Genomic DNA, 19,690 nt, shown 5'->3' with positions numbered 1-19,690 from the left:
AATAGAAAAACATGGTTTTAGGCAGGAAACAGACTTACTCTTAATAGCCTTTGTCAATGACCTATTAAAGCCTGAGTTTGTCTATTCTACATAACAAAGGTAGGATTAGTATTCCACAGAGACTCACCACAAGGCAATTACATCAGCCAGCAACGCAACCAAGCTTGGGCTCAAAGCACAGCCTACAGAGTTGCCCCTGCATGGCCCCTTCAGAATACAAGCTCAGGTTCAAAGGGGGCATAAAAGCAGGGACTTTCAGGATCTCTGCCTTTTTTTCTTCTTCACCCAACATCTTGAAGCATGTGATCCCCCTTTTCTGTTCAGGAACTCAAGCCATGCGATCCTGTCCACTATTAAAACCATCTTTCCAAGCAGTCTCCATGTTTTCAGTGTCTTTTTTCCCACTTGGAACTGAACTCAGAAGGATATTACTTCCAACACTCTTATATGCATTTGACATATTTAGATTCAGTAAACTTTATTTGGATGTTTAGATCAAACCTTTGTACAAAAGTCCTTGCTTAAGTACAGTAATTGGGATCAGCAACAAGATTAGACAAAGTTGTAAATATGTTATCATGCAGGTGGATTATGATAGCAGTTGCGGCAATTCTCATTGCCACTGTTAAATGACTTCTGCGCAATTGTTATATGCAACATCACATTATTATCATTTGTGACTACCTGGTGGCTTCCCTTCTTTTCTCTCTACCTGTGTTGGTATGTAATTCCTGTTACTAGCAATCATTCAGATTGGCAGTAGCCAATCAATTAATTTTCTGTTAGGATTTATGATTAAAATGTCAATGAACAATACATAATTACATTTCAAATTGATTTCAGTATTTAATAGTATGTATGAAAATTTGTGTATATGAGTGTGTAGGAATAAACACAGAGAAACATATATCTATGCTCGAAGAATTGGTGTGATTAAGAGCTTGTTGATTTCTATACAATAAAAGGTCACATTTTAGATTTCTTTCTAACATCTATCCAGTTGTCTTATATTTCTAAAATATTATGTCATAACTCTGAATAGAAATGAATATGCTATTAGCATGATTAAGTAATGCAATTTTAGCCATTTATAGCTTATAAATTTATAGAACTGTTGTCAGAAAACTCTTGAAATTATTTCCATTCCCCTTTCATGCAGAGATTACATAAAAATCATAAATTTATTAAAATGTAAATGGAATGCCTTGTTTCTGAGAATGGAATTATTTTACAATGGATAGCTTTTTCCCTTGATCTTCATATCTTGCAGTAACGATCATAGTTTATCAATTTTCCCACTTTAGTTCCTTCTAAGCGCTCTTTAAATACAGTGTCCATCTCCTTGTTGTTTGCTTCACTAAAAAGTGTTTTCCAGTCACTTATGCCACCTGAAAACAAATAATTTTTAATATGAAAACCACACATCTTGTAATGTCAATAAGTATTTGCCTAAACTAAGGCCTGCAATACTACTGAATACTGAGAGAAATAAATAATAATTAGATGTTTTACAAATGCTCTTTTGCAAATGCTTCATATCTGCTTTTCTGGGTATATTTCCATCCATCCATCCATCTATGCATTTTATATATAGCTGCACAGCTCAGAGTGCATAATCCATTGCAAATATATACTGTCAATTTATAAGAAGATGGAAACGGCTGCTGTTTGTACTTATTTATTTGTGGATGTTTTAATGTTTTAAGTTGTTCTATTTATAGTTTTAGAAATGGTGAAGTCACCAATTTAACAGCTTGGTTGAGTTGGGAAACTATAGAAAATGAATGAATGGATGAATATATGAATGATTGAATGAATGAATGAATATGTCCCTCTATATAAACATCAGTGAATTAGCAGGAACAGCAGATTAAGACAGATAGTATAAATTGGATTTTAAAAGTATTTTTTAAATCTTTGGCACTTTTCTGCAGTTAAAAATATATACAATAATTATCCAATATTATTCAGAAATGCAGTAAGCATTGTACAACTATTACTTGTCTCCCTCTTTAAAAAAAAGAATGATTATGGACATAGGATTTTGAGGTTGGGAGTTTATTCATCATCAAATCATTACAGGCATATTAAACTCTAGAATGGCTAACCAGATATGTAATTATTATGCTTCTCTCATTTTATGTCCACTTCCATTTCAAAATAATAACAGTATATTTCTTTTTTCTATATTCTAAACAAAGCATAGTTCTTTACATTGATAGATTAGATCATGCATTTTGTGATGGTGCAAATGCTCAAAAGCAAATTAGTTAGAATTTCATATCATTTCTCCAAATCTGTGGAATAGGGATGAATAATTAACTCTCTCTAAAATAAGACGTCATATTTACCACTAGTCTGCATGATGTAATGAGTGCAACATTATGGATTTTCACAAGTTACCTTTCCGGAAAAGAACTTCACCAAATTCTCCATGAGTTGTTTTAGATTTTTCTTTCATCGTCTTGAATGTGCTCCTTTCTGCAACACCCTGAAAGTCTTCCTCATTTAAGTTCAGTTCAAGAAAGGTGGAAATCTTTTTGGCTCCTAAAGCTGGGTTCTGAAAAAGGGAACAATTTGTACTGCTGGTGAAAAGAAAACCTCTCATTTATTTTATGTCCCATTTCTAAGAAAGAGATCTGACCAACTTTGGGAAGGGAATGATGCAATATATTTGCATCACTTTCATGTCTAAAGTTCCCTCTATTTTAAGGTGACCAGATTTTCAGATTGGTAAAGAGGGGCACCATTGACCGGCGGGGGGGGGGGGGGCGCTTCATTAAAAATTTTATATTTTGTCAAAAGGTCACCCCAGGACACTGAAACCAGCATAAATACGAATCTGTTGCCAAACAAAATTTTGATCACGTGACCATGAGGATGCTGCAATGGTCGCTAAGTGTGAAATATGGTCACAACCATTGACTTATAAATAGACTAATGTTCTGAAAACCTGACCTAAATTACTATATGTTTTAAATAGCTGTAAAGCTATGCTGAAAAAGTTGTTCTCAAGGTATTGTGATAAATTCAATAAAAAGAAGGGAATTCTTCATGAACTTAAGGAGAAATGAGAGTATTGGATAGTAAATGGGCAAATAAAATTACCAATCAAAGAGAATATTTGCACCTCAGGGTTGAAATGAAATGTTCTCTCCTACTCTTTCCTCTTCCTCTCTTCTCTCTCTGTCTCTCTCATCCTCTTTCTCTTTGTCTCTCTTCTCTTTCTCCTTCTTTTCCATTCTTCCTTCACTTATTCTTTCTTTCTCCCTTCTCTCTCCTCTTTGTCTCTTTCTGTCTCTCATCCTCTTTCTCTTTGTCTCTCTTCTCTTTCTCTCTCCTTCTTTTCCATTCTTCTGTCACTTTCTCTCTCCTTCTCCCTTCTCTCTCCTCTTTGTCTCTTTCTCTCACCCTCTTTCTCTTTGTCTCTCTTCTCTTTCTGCTCTTTTTCCATTCTTCTATCACTTTCTCTCTCCTTCTCCCTTCTCTCTCCTCTTTATCTCTTTCTCTCTCTCTCTTATCCTCTTTCTTTTTCTTTCTTTCTCTCTCCTTCTTTCCCACTCTTCTGTCACTTTCTCTCCCCTTCTCTGTCTCTTTCTGTCTCTCTCCCCTCTTTTCTTCCTCTCTCCCACTCTTTTATCACTTTCTCTCTACCACCCAACCTGTCCCCATACTTATCTTCGACTGATCATGTTTGCAATAATTTACCTTTTCTAAATAGGCGCAGTTCCCTTACCGGATCCCTCACTCAATCAAACACATGCGCACACACATACACACACACAAAAAAGCATTTTCTCCAAACTTTAGTCGCAACATGGTTCTGACTTCGGCTGGTGAGAACAGCTTTCCCCTTTCCCCGTCCAGTTTGGCAGCGAGTCTAGCGGAGAGCTGTCCCCATCCCCGGTGACTGGGGCAGAGCGGGGGTAGCGAGAAGGCAGGCCCGGCTCTTCTTGGCTTCTGCCTCTCCTAGCAGCATACAAGAAACCCCATGATCTCCGGTCTCTCTTAACTTACATACGGAAACTAAGCCCGGCGCCTGATACAGACGTCACAAGGGAAACGGCCAATAGGAACAGCTCGTGGTCACAGATCAAAAGAGGAGATCACGACGGAGAAAGAGCATCCATTAGCGCTGCCCTCCCTCCCTTCCCTATTTCTGCGCATCTCGAGACCACCGTGTAAACAGAATTTGCCCCGAAGTTCTCCCTCAGACCTTTTATGCACGCGAAAGATTAAAAAGCTAAATTTACTGCCACGCATGCCTGGAATGCCTGCAAAGAAAAAAAGGGGAATGCGGGAAAATGTGTGAAGGAGAAAGAGCAAAAGCCAACCTGGCCTTGCGCCATTCCGACGATACAGCCAAGCGCTGCCAGACTCCAAATAAGTTCTAACTAGGTTACCCAGCGCATGCGAGCGGCAGCGGATGGGCGGGGGAACGAATGAGTGGCTCACTCATTCCCTGCCCATCCGCCCGCTCACACGCTACAGTACTCAGCCCATGCAAGCGGCAGCGGATGGTTGGGGGAATGAATGAGCGGCTCACTCGTTCCCCGCCCATCCACCCGCTCACAAGCTACAGTACCCAGCCCATGCGAGCGGCAGCAGATGGGCGGGGGAATGAATGAGCAGCTCACTCATTCCCCGCCCATCCACCCGCTCACAAGCTACAGTACCCAGCCCATGCGAGCGGCAGCAGATGGGCGGGGGAATGAATGAGCAGCTCACTCGTTCCCCACCCATCCGCCCGCTACACGCTACAGTACTCAGCCCATGCGAGCGGCAGCGGATGGGCGGGGGAACGAATGAGTGGCTCACTCGTTCCCTGCCCATCCGCCCGCTCACACGCTACAGTACCCAGCCCAGCGAGCTAGCAGCTGATGGGTGGGGGAGGGTGGCGACAGTGGCTGTTTTTCACCTCGTACAGAGAACTTCCACTCGGGCCTGGAGCTTCTGCCACCTGTGGCGGCCCCTGTGCTGCGCCGCCATGGGCGGCAGAAGCTCCGTGACTGAGTGGAAGTTCTCTGCGCGAGGTGAACAGCCGCCGCCACACGGGAGGGCGGCAGGACGTGACCACGCCTCACGGATTCGCTGTGTGGTTGCTGGGAACTGCGCAGCACAGGTGCTGCCACGGCAGCAGAAGCTCCATGAGTCTGTGACTGAGTGAAAGTTCTCTGCATGAGCAGAGAAGAGGAGACGAGGGCCGTCTCCTCCCCCCAGCGCCTTCCGATTCCCACCGGTACCAATCCATTCCATGATTACTCACCAGTGAGTAAGCACAGCTGCAACCAAAAGACGAAATGAAATGGAGACTCACGCAGGCGTGTTAAGCTAAGGGGAGTCCAGCCAATCAGTGAACTGGTTGGGATGGAAAATTTTCAGCACGCCGCGTGCTGAAAATTTTCCATCCCAGCCAGCTCGCTGATTGGCTGGAGTCCAGGCCAATCCAATCAGTGAGCGGCAGGCTGGGCTGGCTTAAATTTGTAGGATAGAACGGAATGATGAGCCAGCCCAGCGAGCTAGCAGCTGATGGGTGGAGGAGCGAGGGAGCTGTGAGTGCCAAAAAAAGTGTGTTTTTTTAAGAATGGCGCGTGATGCGGGAAAATTTATGAAAAGGTGTGCCTGTCCCGCCAAATGCGGGACATCTGGTCACCCTACTCTATTTTCTCATTCTAGATGCTAAGGCTATATTCTACATTTTCCATGCCGAGTATATAAATGAAAGCTCTACATGAATATATATAATATTTGTATAAATACACACACAAAAAAAATTTCAGGGAGCAAATATGATTTCCCCATGCTCAGTTTGATCCCATCTTATGTTGATGGATGTTGGTTTATGCTGTGGTTGGCTGGTTGGCATTGTTATTTCTACTTCTTCCCCAGAGCAAAAAGGGGTAAATTAATTGTCGGGGGGGGGTAAGAATCAATAAACAAACACAGAGTTTCCTTAAACTGAAAATCATATGTACTGGAGGATCATGGGTCTTTCTTAATTATAAACTTCATGAATTTCTGTCAGGAAACCTGGAAGTCATTGGTCATCTATCTTTTTTCCTGGTTATTTTGGTAATAAGAGTAGGAGGCCAGTAAAAGAGCTTCAGTTAGTTGGTCTTTTTAACTGTTTCTTTAGAATGCATTTAAGGAAAGTGTAGAATATTTTGGCATGTGCCTTGTACTCTGGTAGAAATGTTGGAAAAAGCTTCATTGTTGTCTGGAATGGATTCTGCACAGCTAGCAGTGATTAGAATTCTGATCTGATTTGTTCCAGAAAGATATGGTCTTAAATTCCTACTCCACCTTGAAACTCACATCATTCTTTCTCTAAGTCTTTCCATTCCTTGCTGTTTATGAATATAAGAACCCATATATCTGAACTGTACCTCTTTTATCTCTTCATATGTTATTGGCAGGACATTTTCTTTATCAATATACTTGTTCCATGTACAAAGATACTCTATATAGGATCCCCAGGGCACTATTGAAATTTCAAAAAAAAAATTAAGATAACGTCAGAACAAGATTGATAACAGACATAATATGTATATGACACATTGAAAATTTCAGCTGATCTCTGAATATCATGTCTATAGAGTTTATCTTCTTCCAATCCTTTTTCCTTAGTTCTAATGTCTGTGAATATTGCTATTATTTAGAAAACTTACTCTATTCTTTTTAATTATGTCAGGTATGTTGTTTGTTAGTTAGTAATCAATTTATAGATGAAAATCACATACAAATTAACATCATTGGTAGTGTTTAATTTTGTGATCATACCACATTTAGGAAATTAAGAAATTATAGTTTTACATAGATGCAGTTCTGACACGGTTTATAATCTGAGCATAAACAAGCATATATAAGCAATATAAATTAAATGGAAAATTGATATGATCATTATTATTCAAAACCTTCCATCTATTACATCTTGAGATGTAATAGATTTCTTTTTGCTAAATATTGGTAACTAGATTTAAGTCAAAATAATAAATATGTATCTTTCTTTTTTCATTTGGCCAATACGTAACTCTGGCCTTACATGAAATTACACTAGCTGCCAGAGTTAGAATGAAATACCTTAAAAAACTGAATTACAATTTTGGAAATAGTAGTAGCAATAGCACAGACTTATATACCACTTCACAGTGCTTTACAGCCCTCTCTAAGTGGTTTCCAGAGTCAGCATATTTCCCCCAACAATCTGGTTTCTCATTTTACCGACCTCAGAAAGATGGAAGGGCTGAGTCAACCTTGAGCTGGTTGGGATCGAACAGCTGGCAGTGAGCAGTGCGTTAACCACTGCATCACCATGGCTCATGTACTTCTCTTGGCCTCTCAAATGGAAAAGAGCCAGCATGAGTGAGTGAGTGAGTGACTGAGTGAATAAATTAATGAATATATTTTTCTGCTATTCTATTGATTTATTTGTTGGATTTATATTCTGCCTTTTGTGCAGAAGCTCAAGGCTGCATAAATAGCATACCTTCTTTTTTCCTACAATAACAACCCTGGGAAGTAGACTGGATTGAGGCAATGAGAAATATTTGCTTCTCTTTTCAAATAATATTATTTGTTCCTCTATCAGAAAAGGAATCTGTTCATAGGATTAACTATAATTTATTGAAACAAGCTGAGAATCTGAACTCTAATTTGAAGTGTCTCTGCTTGAACAAAGCATACACTAATCAATAAAAAAATAATCAAGATAGACAGCTACTATGTTCTTCATATTTACAGACATTAAACAATTGAAATGAATAGAAATTCTACTTTTTCCTATCATTAAAGCTCGGAAGAACTCTTCAAATGTATCATAGGGAGGATAAGGACTGAAGTTGTTTGAAAAATGGAAAAAAGATGAAGCAACATCTTTTGGATTTCGAACCAGCATCAGTACCTAAAAACCAAAAAAACATTAGAATATCAAATGAGAAAGCATAGATTATATCTCTAAAATGCACCAGATTCTCTGAAAATTATCCTCAGCTACTTTTGATGACTGAAATCTTATATACACTTGCCTGTGTGAATACCTGAATCACATTCAGTCAGTGGTATCTTACTGTATATTAATGCAAAGATGTTAGGAAACAGAATCAGAGGTGATATTCAGCAGGTTCTGATCAGTTCTGGAGAACCGGTGGCAGAAATTTTGAGTAGTTCAGAGAACCGGTAGTTACCACCTCTGACTGGCCTCGCCCCCATTTATTCTCTGCCTCCTGAGTCCCAGCTGATCAGGAGCAAATGGATATTTTACACTATCCTTCCCCTGCTACACCCACCAAGCCATGCCATGCCCACAAAATCGGTAGTAATTTTTTTTGAATCCCACCACTGAACAGAATGTCCTAATGAGACAATATATTGCCAGGTTAGGGGGAAGTTTTTGAAAATAGCTTGTCCTTGTCATCTTCTTAGGCTGAGAGGGAGTGACTGGTCCAAAGTCACCAAACTCGCTTTATATTTTATTTAGCCCGATGTCTTAACTACTACACCAAACTGGCTATCTAGTTAGTATGGAATTTCCATTTCAAATATATTTACAGTTACTTCCTCAAATGATGTCTCTGAATTATTAAAGGGCAGAGCTTTAATTTGAAAACAGTCATATCCTGAAGATGCAATTAAGTTGCACTGCAGTAATTACATTTATCCAAATTTAAAAGACATATCAATAGATAGCTGTAGTAAACACAGCTATTTACTACCCAGTCATCCATTTGTATGGTACATATTGATTATTATACTTAGCATGTTCTTGCTTATCTTTTCTTCATATTTTTTATTGTTCAAGGCTGACTTTATCCATGTAGTGGTAGAAGTGCTCGTTGAATTTTATCAAGATTGTTACAGTTTTAGGGCATTAAATCGGCTACTTACTTTGGCTTTGTTCTGGAAAATTGATGGTGGGAATCTATCAGGACGGAGATGAGTAAACATCACTCTCCTGGAAGGATAAGTATCCATCCTCTTCAATAAATAATAAATAAAATCAATCAATCAATCAATAATGAACTCCCAGAAGTCCCCAACCAGCATGAGAAACACCAGATTGGACAATTTGGTTTGAATAACTCTTGGACACTCTTTAAATTAAAGCTTTCAAAGTCACAAATTTATGTTAGCATTTCCCTTTACTCTCCGCCATCCCACAATCATAAAATCAGAAATTGCTTGGAAATAAGTTTATTGAACTCAAAAATCACCCCTGGTTTTGCAAGAGGAAAAAAAATCTAGGTAAATATGATCCAAATCATGGATTAGACTAGACTAGCAGACTAGACTAGACTAGATTAATAACACACATTTCAAATATGCAAATCACAAGTTTTCCCACTGAATTCTACAATCAAGAGTAATACACTTACTGGTCATTGGTTTGGTTAATATATCAACCAAGGCCAATTTTACCTCTTCAAAGACTGACTCATGCAGAATCAACTCAGATGCCTCTGATCAAACATAGTCTGACTGACTAATTTTATTCTGGGGACACCCTGAAAAAATACTCAATAATTTACCTCTATTGCTGTTTTAAAATATGGTCTGATGAAAATTTACCACCATTGAGTAGTTGATGTCTGCATAATTAATACTAACCTTATACTTTTCAGTATCTCCTATTTCGAGATATGGAAATTCCGCTAGGAGAAGTTTTTCATCCAACTTCTCTGGTTCATATTTCTTTGCAGATGTTATTACTAAATCAGTAACAATCTGGCCAACCCAGTTGGTGCCTGGGGATGGGGTGGGTGATGACAACAAAAAGAAATACACTTATAGTACCGTATATACTTGTATAGTAAAAACATAAAAGAAATACTAATCAATTTACAATTGAAAGGCTGTGAAAAAAGTGTAGGAACAGGACATAATGTTCAGCAGGCATTTCATAGTCCAGGACCCACATAGCATCTTTCTATTTGTCAGATAGGTGGGCCTCTGACAATCTTCAGAAAGGTTTCTTTCTTTATTCTTAACACCTGGTCAGATCTACACTGGGAGAGGTCTTCCCTTTTAGGCCCAAGTCATGTAAACAAATTAAGGGTTTTTTTAATTTTGAAATTGTGCTAAACCTTTAAACTGTGCTCAGCACTAATCTTACAGCATAGGCACCACAAGATCACAATTTCTTGAGCTTCCGGGGAGTGGCCTGTCGCCGTCGGCAGCTTAACAGAGCTGCCCCCAGAATTCAGGTTCGTTATCTACTCAATATCAAGAAGATAACTCTTTTTTCAGACAAGAAAAAAGCAGTGAGGAATCTCAGCTGGTAAGAATCTTCTTTGAAGTTCACAGTTTGTTTTTTTGTGAGCTGTGGACGGAGGGGGAGGATCAACCCAAAGCTGAGTCATTCAACTCCGACCTGAACTTCGCAGCTGTTATTCACAGCACCAGACAGGACCCCTCCCCCTTAGGACAATCTTTAGAAAAGAGACTATTAAAAATCAATACGAGCAAAGACCAAACTTGTGAACTATAAAACCTTTCTCTATCTGAAATACCAGCTTCAATGTTATAAAAACCTCTTTTGTTTAATTGTCTTCAAAATGGCGTTTACAGCTTCTGCATTTGTTATCTCCAGCTTCCTGCTACAGAATCAAAGAAACAATCTCTTATAATTTAATTAGAGCTACTCCCTTAAAGCTTTCAAGACTCTTTGTTGTTGACAGAGACATTCCAAACATTCCAAACGGACTTTCTCTTTTGAAATCCTCCGTAAAACCCCCTGAAAAAAAAAAAAAAAAAAGAAGGAAAAAAAGGGGGGGGGAGGAATTTCTTTTTCTCCACATAGCACAGTGGATTAGTAATTTAGAATAAATAATTAAAACCAAAATATAATGGCATCCAAATCAACCTCTGTCAAATTACCTCCGAAAGCGTCTCCCATACCTGGTACAAAGTTGCAGCCCCCACTATCTATGCCCCCTAGTGGAGATGTACTAACAAAAGAATTTTTTCTGGAAATGTTCAAAGAATCCAGAGAACAGAACTTAGAAATGTTTAAAGAATTCAGAGAACAGAATCTAGAAATGCTTAAAGATTTCAAAGATGAAATAAGGAATGAGATGGAAGTTCTATATGACAAATTCGATACCAGGGCCACTAAAATGAATGATAATATGATGGGAATTGTAAATGTGATAACAGAATATATTTCTGGAATGGAAGATAATTTAGAAACTCTCAATGAAGCTAAAACTAACCTGATATCCAAAACTGAAGTGGTGGAACAAAAAATTGATAATGCTGAAAAACAAATTATTATGATACAGTATAAGCAGATGGAGCTTGCATTAAGAGTGAGGGGGCTGCGTGAAGAAAAGCAGGAGAACTTAAAGCAAATGTTTTCTGAAGCTTTTGATCGTCTGGTGGGAAAACCGGGATCCAATTTTGATTGGCAGATTGACAGGATTTTTCGTGTTAACTCATGGGCGGCAAAACAAAGGCAACTTCCCCGAGACGTGGTAATATACTTTGTTACAAGAGAATCTAGAAATATGATACTACAAGAGTCTTACAATACTAAGCTTCAAATTGGTGGACAGGATCTGATTGTTTTGAAAGAAATACCACCTCAGATGCTAAGAGCCAGAAGAGATTATGCTTTTCTGGTGGAAGAGCTCAGAAAGCGTCAGATACAGTACAGATGGGATGCCCCATTCGGTATTATAGTTACAATGGACAAAGAAAGATATCGTCTCAGCTCTGTATGGAAAGCTCGTGATTTCTATCATAAGATTCTGAAGATGGGATACCCTGAACCTTCGGGATATGGTGAAAAACCACGAGACGAACAAGATAAACAGCAAACCACACAACCATCAGATAAAATGTATCATCTCCCTCTTCCGGAAGGGCAAGGAGTCAAGGAAAAAAGATCCAACCGTAAGACCACCAGACAAACGGATAAACAAGCTACTATGCAACAATCTCAACAATCGTTGGCCACTGATCAAGGAGCTACTGCAACAAGCTCAGAAGCTGTGGGAGGAGCCAAACCAAAGGTGAGACAGGCCTTGCGGGAGGCTCTAAAAAAGCTTCAGGCAACCAAAAATGACAACTAAGATTTTGACATGGAATGTTAACGGACTGAACTCTCCACAGAAAAGAAAGAAAATATTTCATTATCTCAAACAGTTTAAGAATGACATAATTTGCTTGCAAGAAACTCATATCAAATCAACCGATCAAAAATATTTGTTTAACCCCAAACTGGGCCAACATTTTGCGACCTCAGCCATGGAAAAGAAAAATGGCATAGTAGTATATTTAAGAAAAGACATTAAAGCTGAGCTAATTGAAGCAGATCCCTTTGGAAGATATATTGCATTAGATTTAATCTTAGAAGGGAAAAAGACGTTACTTTTGGGAATTTATGCTCCTAATCAACAACAAGATGGATTTTATAGAAATCTCCATGCTAAATTAGTACAGTGGGACTTTGAGTCTTGTATATTATTGGGTGACTGGAATGGCGTGATCGACACCAAAAGAGATAAGAAGACAGGTCGCCCGAATACCAAATTTCGAGCTAAGTTACCCAAACCCTTTTTTGACATGCTGGATGACTTTGAATTGCGAGACGCTTGGCGTGAGAGGCATGCAGAAGAATATGACTTTACCTTTTTTTCCAATAGACATCAATCTCTTTCAAGGATTGATTTCATACTAATTACAAATGATTTACTTTGTAGGGTGAAGAAGACAAAGATTATGGCGAGAGTTCTTTCAGACCATAATCCAGTCTGGATGGAATTGGGAAGGGTAGCCCAGGCAAGAAGGTCCTGGAGGCTGAATGAAAACTTATTTAGATATGAAAAGTATGTTAATGATTGTAAAAAATTGCTATCGGAATATTTTGTTCTCAATATGAACAAGGGTACATCTTTGGAATATGTATGGGATGCAAGCAAAGCGTATATGAGAGGAGTATTAATGAATATAAACAAAATACATAGACACAAACAAGGGCAAAAACGAAAAGAATTGGAAGAGGAAATTAAAGGGAAAGAGTCAGAATTAACATTGAATCCAGGAGATACAAAGATTAGGGAAACAATTGCTATATTAAAATCTCAGTTTGATATGCTGATCTCTGACCAGGTAGCTACTAGTTTATTATATGCTAAACATAATACTTTCTGCAATGCAAATAAACCCGGTAGGTGGTTGGCTTATCAGATTAGAAAAAAAAGGAAAGCTCGAAATGTATCCAAATTGTGTTACAGAGGGAAGGAAGTGTTTCAACAGGAAGAGATTCAAAAGGTATTTCGGGAATTTTTTACAGAGTTGTATAAAGGGGATAAAATTAAGGACGGAGATATAGACAAATACCTAGATAAAGAGAAAATCCCCCTAGTTAGAGAAGAACATAGGCATAAGCTGAATCAACCTATAACCTCTGGGGAAATTTTGCAGGCAATTAAACAATTAAAGTTAGGGAAAGCACCAGGCACAGATGGTTTAACAGCTGTTTATTATAAAAATCTACAGTTAGAAATGGTAGAACCCCTCAGAGAACTATTCAATAAAATTCAATCGGGAGGGAAAGTGCCTCCTTCGTGGAAGACTGCGTTCATATCGTTGATACCCAAAGAAGACCAAGACCTTACCCAACCAAAAAATTACAGACCTATTTCATTACTCAATGTAGATTATAAAATTTTTACTAAAATATTAGCAAATAGGCTAATGGGGGTAATTCAGCAACTGATACGTACCGATCAAACTGGTTTTATACAGGGCAGACAGATGAAGGACAACGTTAGATTAATCATCAACGCTTTAGAATACCTGGGAAAGAACAATCAAATCCCGGCCGCATTCATATTTTTGGATGCGGAGAAAGCCTTTGATCGAGTTAATTGGCAATTCCTGCTGAAGATACTGCAAAAAATGCAGATAGGAGATGGCTTTTTACGGTCAATTGGTGCAATATATCAGCAGCAAACAGCCCAGATCATTGTCAATGGAAGTCTGACAGACTCCTTTCAAATAGAAAAAGGTACAAGACAGGGCTGTCCTCTGTCCCCATTATTGTTTATTATAACTTTGGAAATACTGTTGAATAAGATACGGGGCCTGGGCGGTCTAAAAGGGATTAAAATTAGACAGCAAGAATATAGAGTCCGTGCATTTGCGGATGATCTGGTTATAATATTGGAACAACCGCAGGAAACTAGTAGGGTATTATTGAATACGATCAATCAATATGGTCAAGTCTCGGGATTTAAAATAAATCTAGGAAAAACCAAAATAATAGCTATAAATATGACTATCAAACAGAAGGAAGAACTGGGGGCGATGCTAAGATGTGAGGTAGTTAAAAAAGTTAAATATCTTGGAGTTAATATTTTAATCTCAAATGGGAAATTATACAAGTATAATTATGAATCACTTTGGCATAGTACACAGTTGGAGTTGAAAAGGTGGGAAAAACTGCATTTGTCCTTGCTGGGTAGAATAGCGGCAGTAAAAATGAACATTTTACCAAAATTTTTATTTCTTTTTCAAATGTTACCAATACTTAAAAGAGATGCGAATCTTTTAGAATGGCAGAAGGGTATCAACAAATTTGTGTGGGCAGGAAAGAAGCCGAGGGTAAAGATGAAAATAATGCAAGATGCACGTGAAAGAGGAGGATTGAAATTACCTAACTTAAAATTATACTATGACGCAGTGGCATTATCTGCAATTAGTGATTGGATTCATCTAACTAATGACAGAATTTTGAATATCGAGGGATATGACTTGTTATATGGTTGGCATGCTTACCTGTTATTTAACAAAAAAACGGATAAGAAATTTAAAAATCACATCTTAAGAAATGCTTTATTGCGGGTTTGGAAAAAATATCAACATAAATTAAATGATAAAGTGCCCATGTGGGCAATTCCTAGACATGCAATTGAAAATATGAATGTAGAACAAAAACACGATAGAACCACCTATAGACAACTTCTTATCTCAGAAAGAGGGGTGATGGAACTAAAATCTTTAGAGGTACTTAAAGAAGAGAAGGTAGTTCAAACGTGGTTTCAGTATGGTCAACTACAGGCTAGGTGGAAAACAGATCAAAAAATTGGCTTTGTAAAAGTTGAGGATAATTTGTTTAAATAAATAAGAGATCAAAGCTCAATGCATATAAAGAGGATATATAATGTATTAGTACAGATGGATTCTGAAACGGAACTGATTAAGGATTGTATGATAAAATGGGCTCAGAATATCGAGGAACCAATAATGCTTGAAACATGGGAACGAATCTGGGTAAGAAATGTGAAATTTACACAAGCACAAAACTTGAGAGAAAATTTTTATAAGATGTTTTATAGATGGCACCTAGATCCTAAAAAGCTTGCCTCTATGTATCCAAATGTTCAACCTAAATGTTGGAGATGTGGTTCTTGTGATGCTACATATTTTCATATATGGTGGACATGTCGTAATGTCAAGGCATTTTGGATAAAAATATGGTGGATCCTGCAAAACATCTTTAAAAGAAGGATAAAATTTACCCCCCAGTTGTTTTTACTGGGTATATGTATTGATTTTGCAGCAGCAGAGACTAATTTGGTTCTGTATTTAATAACGGCAGCAAGACTCTTGGTGGCGCAGTATTGGAAGAAGAAAGATTTACCTACAATTCAAGAATGGACTTTGAAAGTTATGAACTTAGCCGAAATGGCCAAAATCTCAGCATATCTTAAAGAACATTCAAACGAGAGATATAAACGAGACTGGAAAAAATGGATTGATTACATAAAAAGTAAATATGGGACTAAGAAACTCCAGATAGCTTATGCTTAGTATCAGTATTAATTTAAATTGTTTAAAATTTGGGTAACAGTCAGAAGCTGAGTTCAATGTAGAGATATTTTAGACTGTGATTGTTCAAAAGTTATACCACGTATGGTCTTTGGGAAGTCGGGGAGAGGGAAGGGAGGTGGGGATTTAGGGGGAGGGGGGAGGGGGGAAATACAATATGTGTTAAATTCCATGATTGTATTTGTATACTGTGGCTTTTCAATGTTAGTGCGAAAATAGAACAAACCGAATATACTGGAAGGTAATAGATACCGAAGGAAAGAGTTGAGTGAAAGAAGAAGGAGGGTGGAGAGGGTGAGAGAGAGGAGGAGGAGAAGGGAGGGAGGGAATGGAGAGGGAGTGATAGGGTTAAGGTTAGAAAGAAGGGGAGGGGAAGTAGGCGTAGAGGGGTGTGTGAGAAGGAAGAATGAAAGTTGGAGGGGGTTGAAAGAGGGTGTATGGTAGGCCAAGGTGGTATACTGGGTTTGTATTGTAGAGGGCATTTTCTATATAAGTGAGGGCCGTGTTTATTATTCAATGTTATATGCCCTGATTAAGCACAGTGAATATGTGATTGTATAGAATGAAAACATAATAAAATATATATATATATAAAAAAGATCACAATTTCTTGTAATTAAACTCCTTTTTTAGTGATTGAGTTCCATTCCAGTGAACATATAACAGAGAGGGAGGGGGCAAGTGGTAAGATCTTTTTCTTTCAGGAGCTTCTGTTTCACCATTTGCAGGGAAACAGAAACTCATGAAAAAAACACCAGGAGATCTGACCTAGGGCGATGGCACAAGTGCCAGCCGAGAGGACTCTGCATACCACCTCTGGCACTTGTGCCATATGTTCGCCATCACGGTGCTAGGAGGTAACAAACTTGCCAAAATATATTTTAAAAATAAATTGTTAAAAATATAATAGTATTAGACACCCAGTATAACTTTTTTCAGATACTGTGTTTCCTACTTCTCTGGAATGAAAGTGATGAGCATTCAGTGACATTATATATTCAACAAGGAAAGTTCAACTTTAGCAGCCTAATCATTTTGGCAAAGATCTCAACAACTTCAGAGAGGAATCTATTTCTGAAAGCAGCTCTTAGTCATGACAGAAAACATGTAGACATAATGGAGCCTTCAAAAACTGTCCTCGCTGCCAACAAATTCTGATGAAACAAAGTGCAAAGTCCATATCTGTTCAAAACTTTTTTCCAGAACCTTTTTCCTGCACTTGCATCACTCTCAGTCAAAGTATAATTTTTAGAAAAGGTTGCATTACAACTTGCCAAATTGAATTTCAGGAATACTTTGATGAAATGCACATATCCCATGAGTTCTAAGAACATTATGTAACAGCAGACTTTCTGATGTTAGAGTACTGCGTTCTCATTTTTCAATATAGTGATACACTTTGATCACAAGTCCTTGTATGCTTGTGAACAATTTCAAGTACTATAGGTAATCCACATTAAGACATTTGCAAATTTTGATAACTTGACCTGAATTAATAGTTTTAACTTTCAGTGCAATAGCAGCAATCCCATTTGTACATAGAATCCCTTGGGGAAAAGCTAGACAAAGCAAAAGCAGTAAAATAATACACACCTTGACAGTGAAACCCTTTGACTACTTTTTTCTCATCAAAATGGCAAGCCCACTTGGAACCTATTTCCTTATTGTAATATGGAAAAACTTGCCTTTGATTATTATACGATTGTTGATTATTTGATTATTATAGTCCATGGCCAAGGTAAGTTTTCAACACATTGTCCTCATTTATATGAAAATATATTTCATTAGATATACTGATACTCAGGAGACTAAAAGATTAAGAGCGTTGAAAAAAATAAGGTAGTGCTTTTACACAACACTCCTCACTAAAAATATATAAGCCTCTATATAAAAATAAGCTATGGATAAAATTCTGTCTACCCACCATATTTATATATACATATATACATACATACACCCACTCATTTATCCATCTAGACACAGACACGGATACACACACACACACACACACACACACACACATATCTTTGTGTATAATGCTTCCAGTCAGCACCAGACCAAAATTTCCCATTATAGAATATAAAATATATGAAAACGTGCCCTTTCCAAACAGGGTTTTTCTTTGCAATTCTAAAAGATCAAAAGCCCCATGAAAGCCATTGAACCTGCAGGTTTAGAACTGTTAGTGTCATTAAACTTTTGTAGCTAAAATGTCAGCAATAAATAGCAAGGGTGACATATATTCAATTGATCAATTTGCATTCTGTTTAACACTACATGGTTTCTTTCTATAGATGTAATGATAGTTTGCTTTCCACAGTGCAAGTTCAGAGATTAAATGGATATTTTTGAGGCCCAAAATTGCTCAGGTAATGGCAGAAACCAGGAAAATTATGGATATGCAAAGATCTTTTTCATATTATTCCTGATGTTTTCCTTACCCTTTGATTTTATTCCAGGCTGTTACCCTACGATCCGTCAATTCATCACTCTTTCAAGTAAAATCTAATCGGGCAGGTCCTTTTAAAAATATGTATCAAAAGCCCAGAGTCACCTTTGTAGGCATAAGAAAACAAACAAACAAACAAACTCACCAGATTTGCAATATCCTGCTAGAACTACATCGTCACTCCTGGCCTGGAAGGCCTCCAAAGCTTTGAACTGCTCTGGGTTGCAAAAGACAGTCGGGTATGCAATTCCTTCATGCGTAATCAGCATCTCCTCTGGTGTCATCTGCTCTCCTTCTTTCATGACTTTTTCCAGAATCTCAATAAACTTTTTTCTCACGTGTGCCATTTCTGTCTTTTTTTTTTGTGTGTGTGGGGGGGGGGGAATATGTGTGGTGGAATATACAGATACAGTATATATTCAGCTGTCAAAGAAAGGCAGTGATTAAAAACCTGTATTTACAGTGCAAATCAAAATATCGAAATATAAACAAAAACAGGAAAAACATTTTTCTACAACTGAAGGTATTTCAATCTCAGATATGTACTATTCGGATGAAATTGAAGAAACATAGTTATTGACTATGTCTCTCTAAACACTTATTCTGCTGGAGAGTTAGGTTATTACTCTTTGCCAGAGAGTTAGCTTACTATTAGGATGATTTTGGAAAAACATAGTCTTACATTTTAAAAGATCTAATGACAATGTCTCTACAAACACTTATTCTGCTACAGAGTTTAAGCTGTTCCAATTACAAGTTGTAACGTTCTCTAATACAATGCTCTTCCATTCGGCTGCAACAAGTAAGTACAACTAAAAGAAGGAAATATTTTTCTCCACTCTAAAAAAAGAAATCATCATTTCATCTTGCTTCATTCTTTCCCTTTCACCTAGCTTCACTTGTCTACTCCTCAATATTTCTGCCTTCTTTGAAATATATCAGGATTGACTTACACTCTTCCACACTCTTCCCGCTGCACTTTGCTAAATCAGCTTGTTTCCCTTGCAATTTAACACTCAACAAGACCAGCCTGCAGGAATCTGGAGGAGAACCACTTCTGGTATGTGTATAAATAATCTCATACCCCTTCCCTCCCCCTTTGTTTTCTTTTGTATTTAATTTTGTGTTTCACATCACCGGCTAGTATATTTCCCCCTTATTTACTTCCTTTATCTCTCCTCCATTTTAATTCTGAGAGTTTTCTGACCCTCAGTTTTTACTTTTACTTTTGATCTACTGAGTTTGAGAGGAGTCACAACTGTGTGCTTTGCTTTCCTAGTAAAGAATGTTCATTTCTATTATTTTTAGAGCAGGTTTTGTTCATCAGTTTTGAAAATACTTCTCCTAATTTTATTTATTTATTTTAAAAATGTTTTATTTAAAACATTTATATAGCCACCCATCTTTTAC

The 19,690-nt window shown here is 37.7% G+C and overlaps 1 protein-coding gene across 1 annotated transcript; it reads right to left on the bottom strand.

Moving 5' to 3' along the window:
• Positions 1–681: 681 nt before the first annotated feature.
• LOC116507938 (sulfotransferase 6B1-like) lies at positions 682–19,333 on the bottom strand. Its single transcript, XM_032216362.1, has 8 exons — positions 19,234–19,333; positions 18,426–18,703; positions 9,604–9,740; positions 8,884–8,973; positions 7,774–7,900; positions 6,387–6,481; positions 2,404–2,560; positions 682–1,388 (listed from the first exon to the last, which is right to left on the bottom strand). Exons 2-8 carry the CDS (start codon positions 18,625–18,627, stop codon positions 1,258–1,260), a joined length of 939 nt encoding a protein of 312 aa, XP_032072253.1. The 5' UTR covers positions 18,628–18,703; positions 19,234–19,333; the 3' UTR covers positions 682–1,257.
• Between the last annotated feature and the right edge of the window lie 357 nt (positions 19,334–19,690).

Source organism: Thamnophis elegans, chromosome 4 (assembly GCF_009769535.1).
Source record: "Thamnophis elegans isolate rThaEle1 chromosome 4, rThaEle1.pri, whole genome shotgun sequence".
Classification (NCBI taxonomy): domain Eukaryota; kingdom Metazoa; phylum Chordata; class Lepidosauria; order Squamata; family Colubridae; genus Thamnophis; species Thamnophis elegans.
This window is presented reverse-complemented; position numbering and strand designations above follow the sequence as displayed.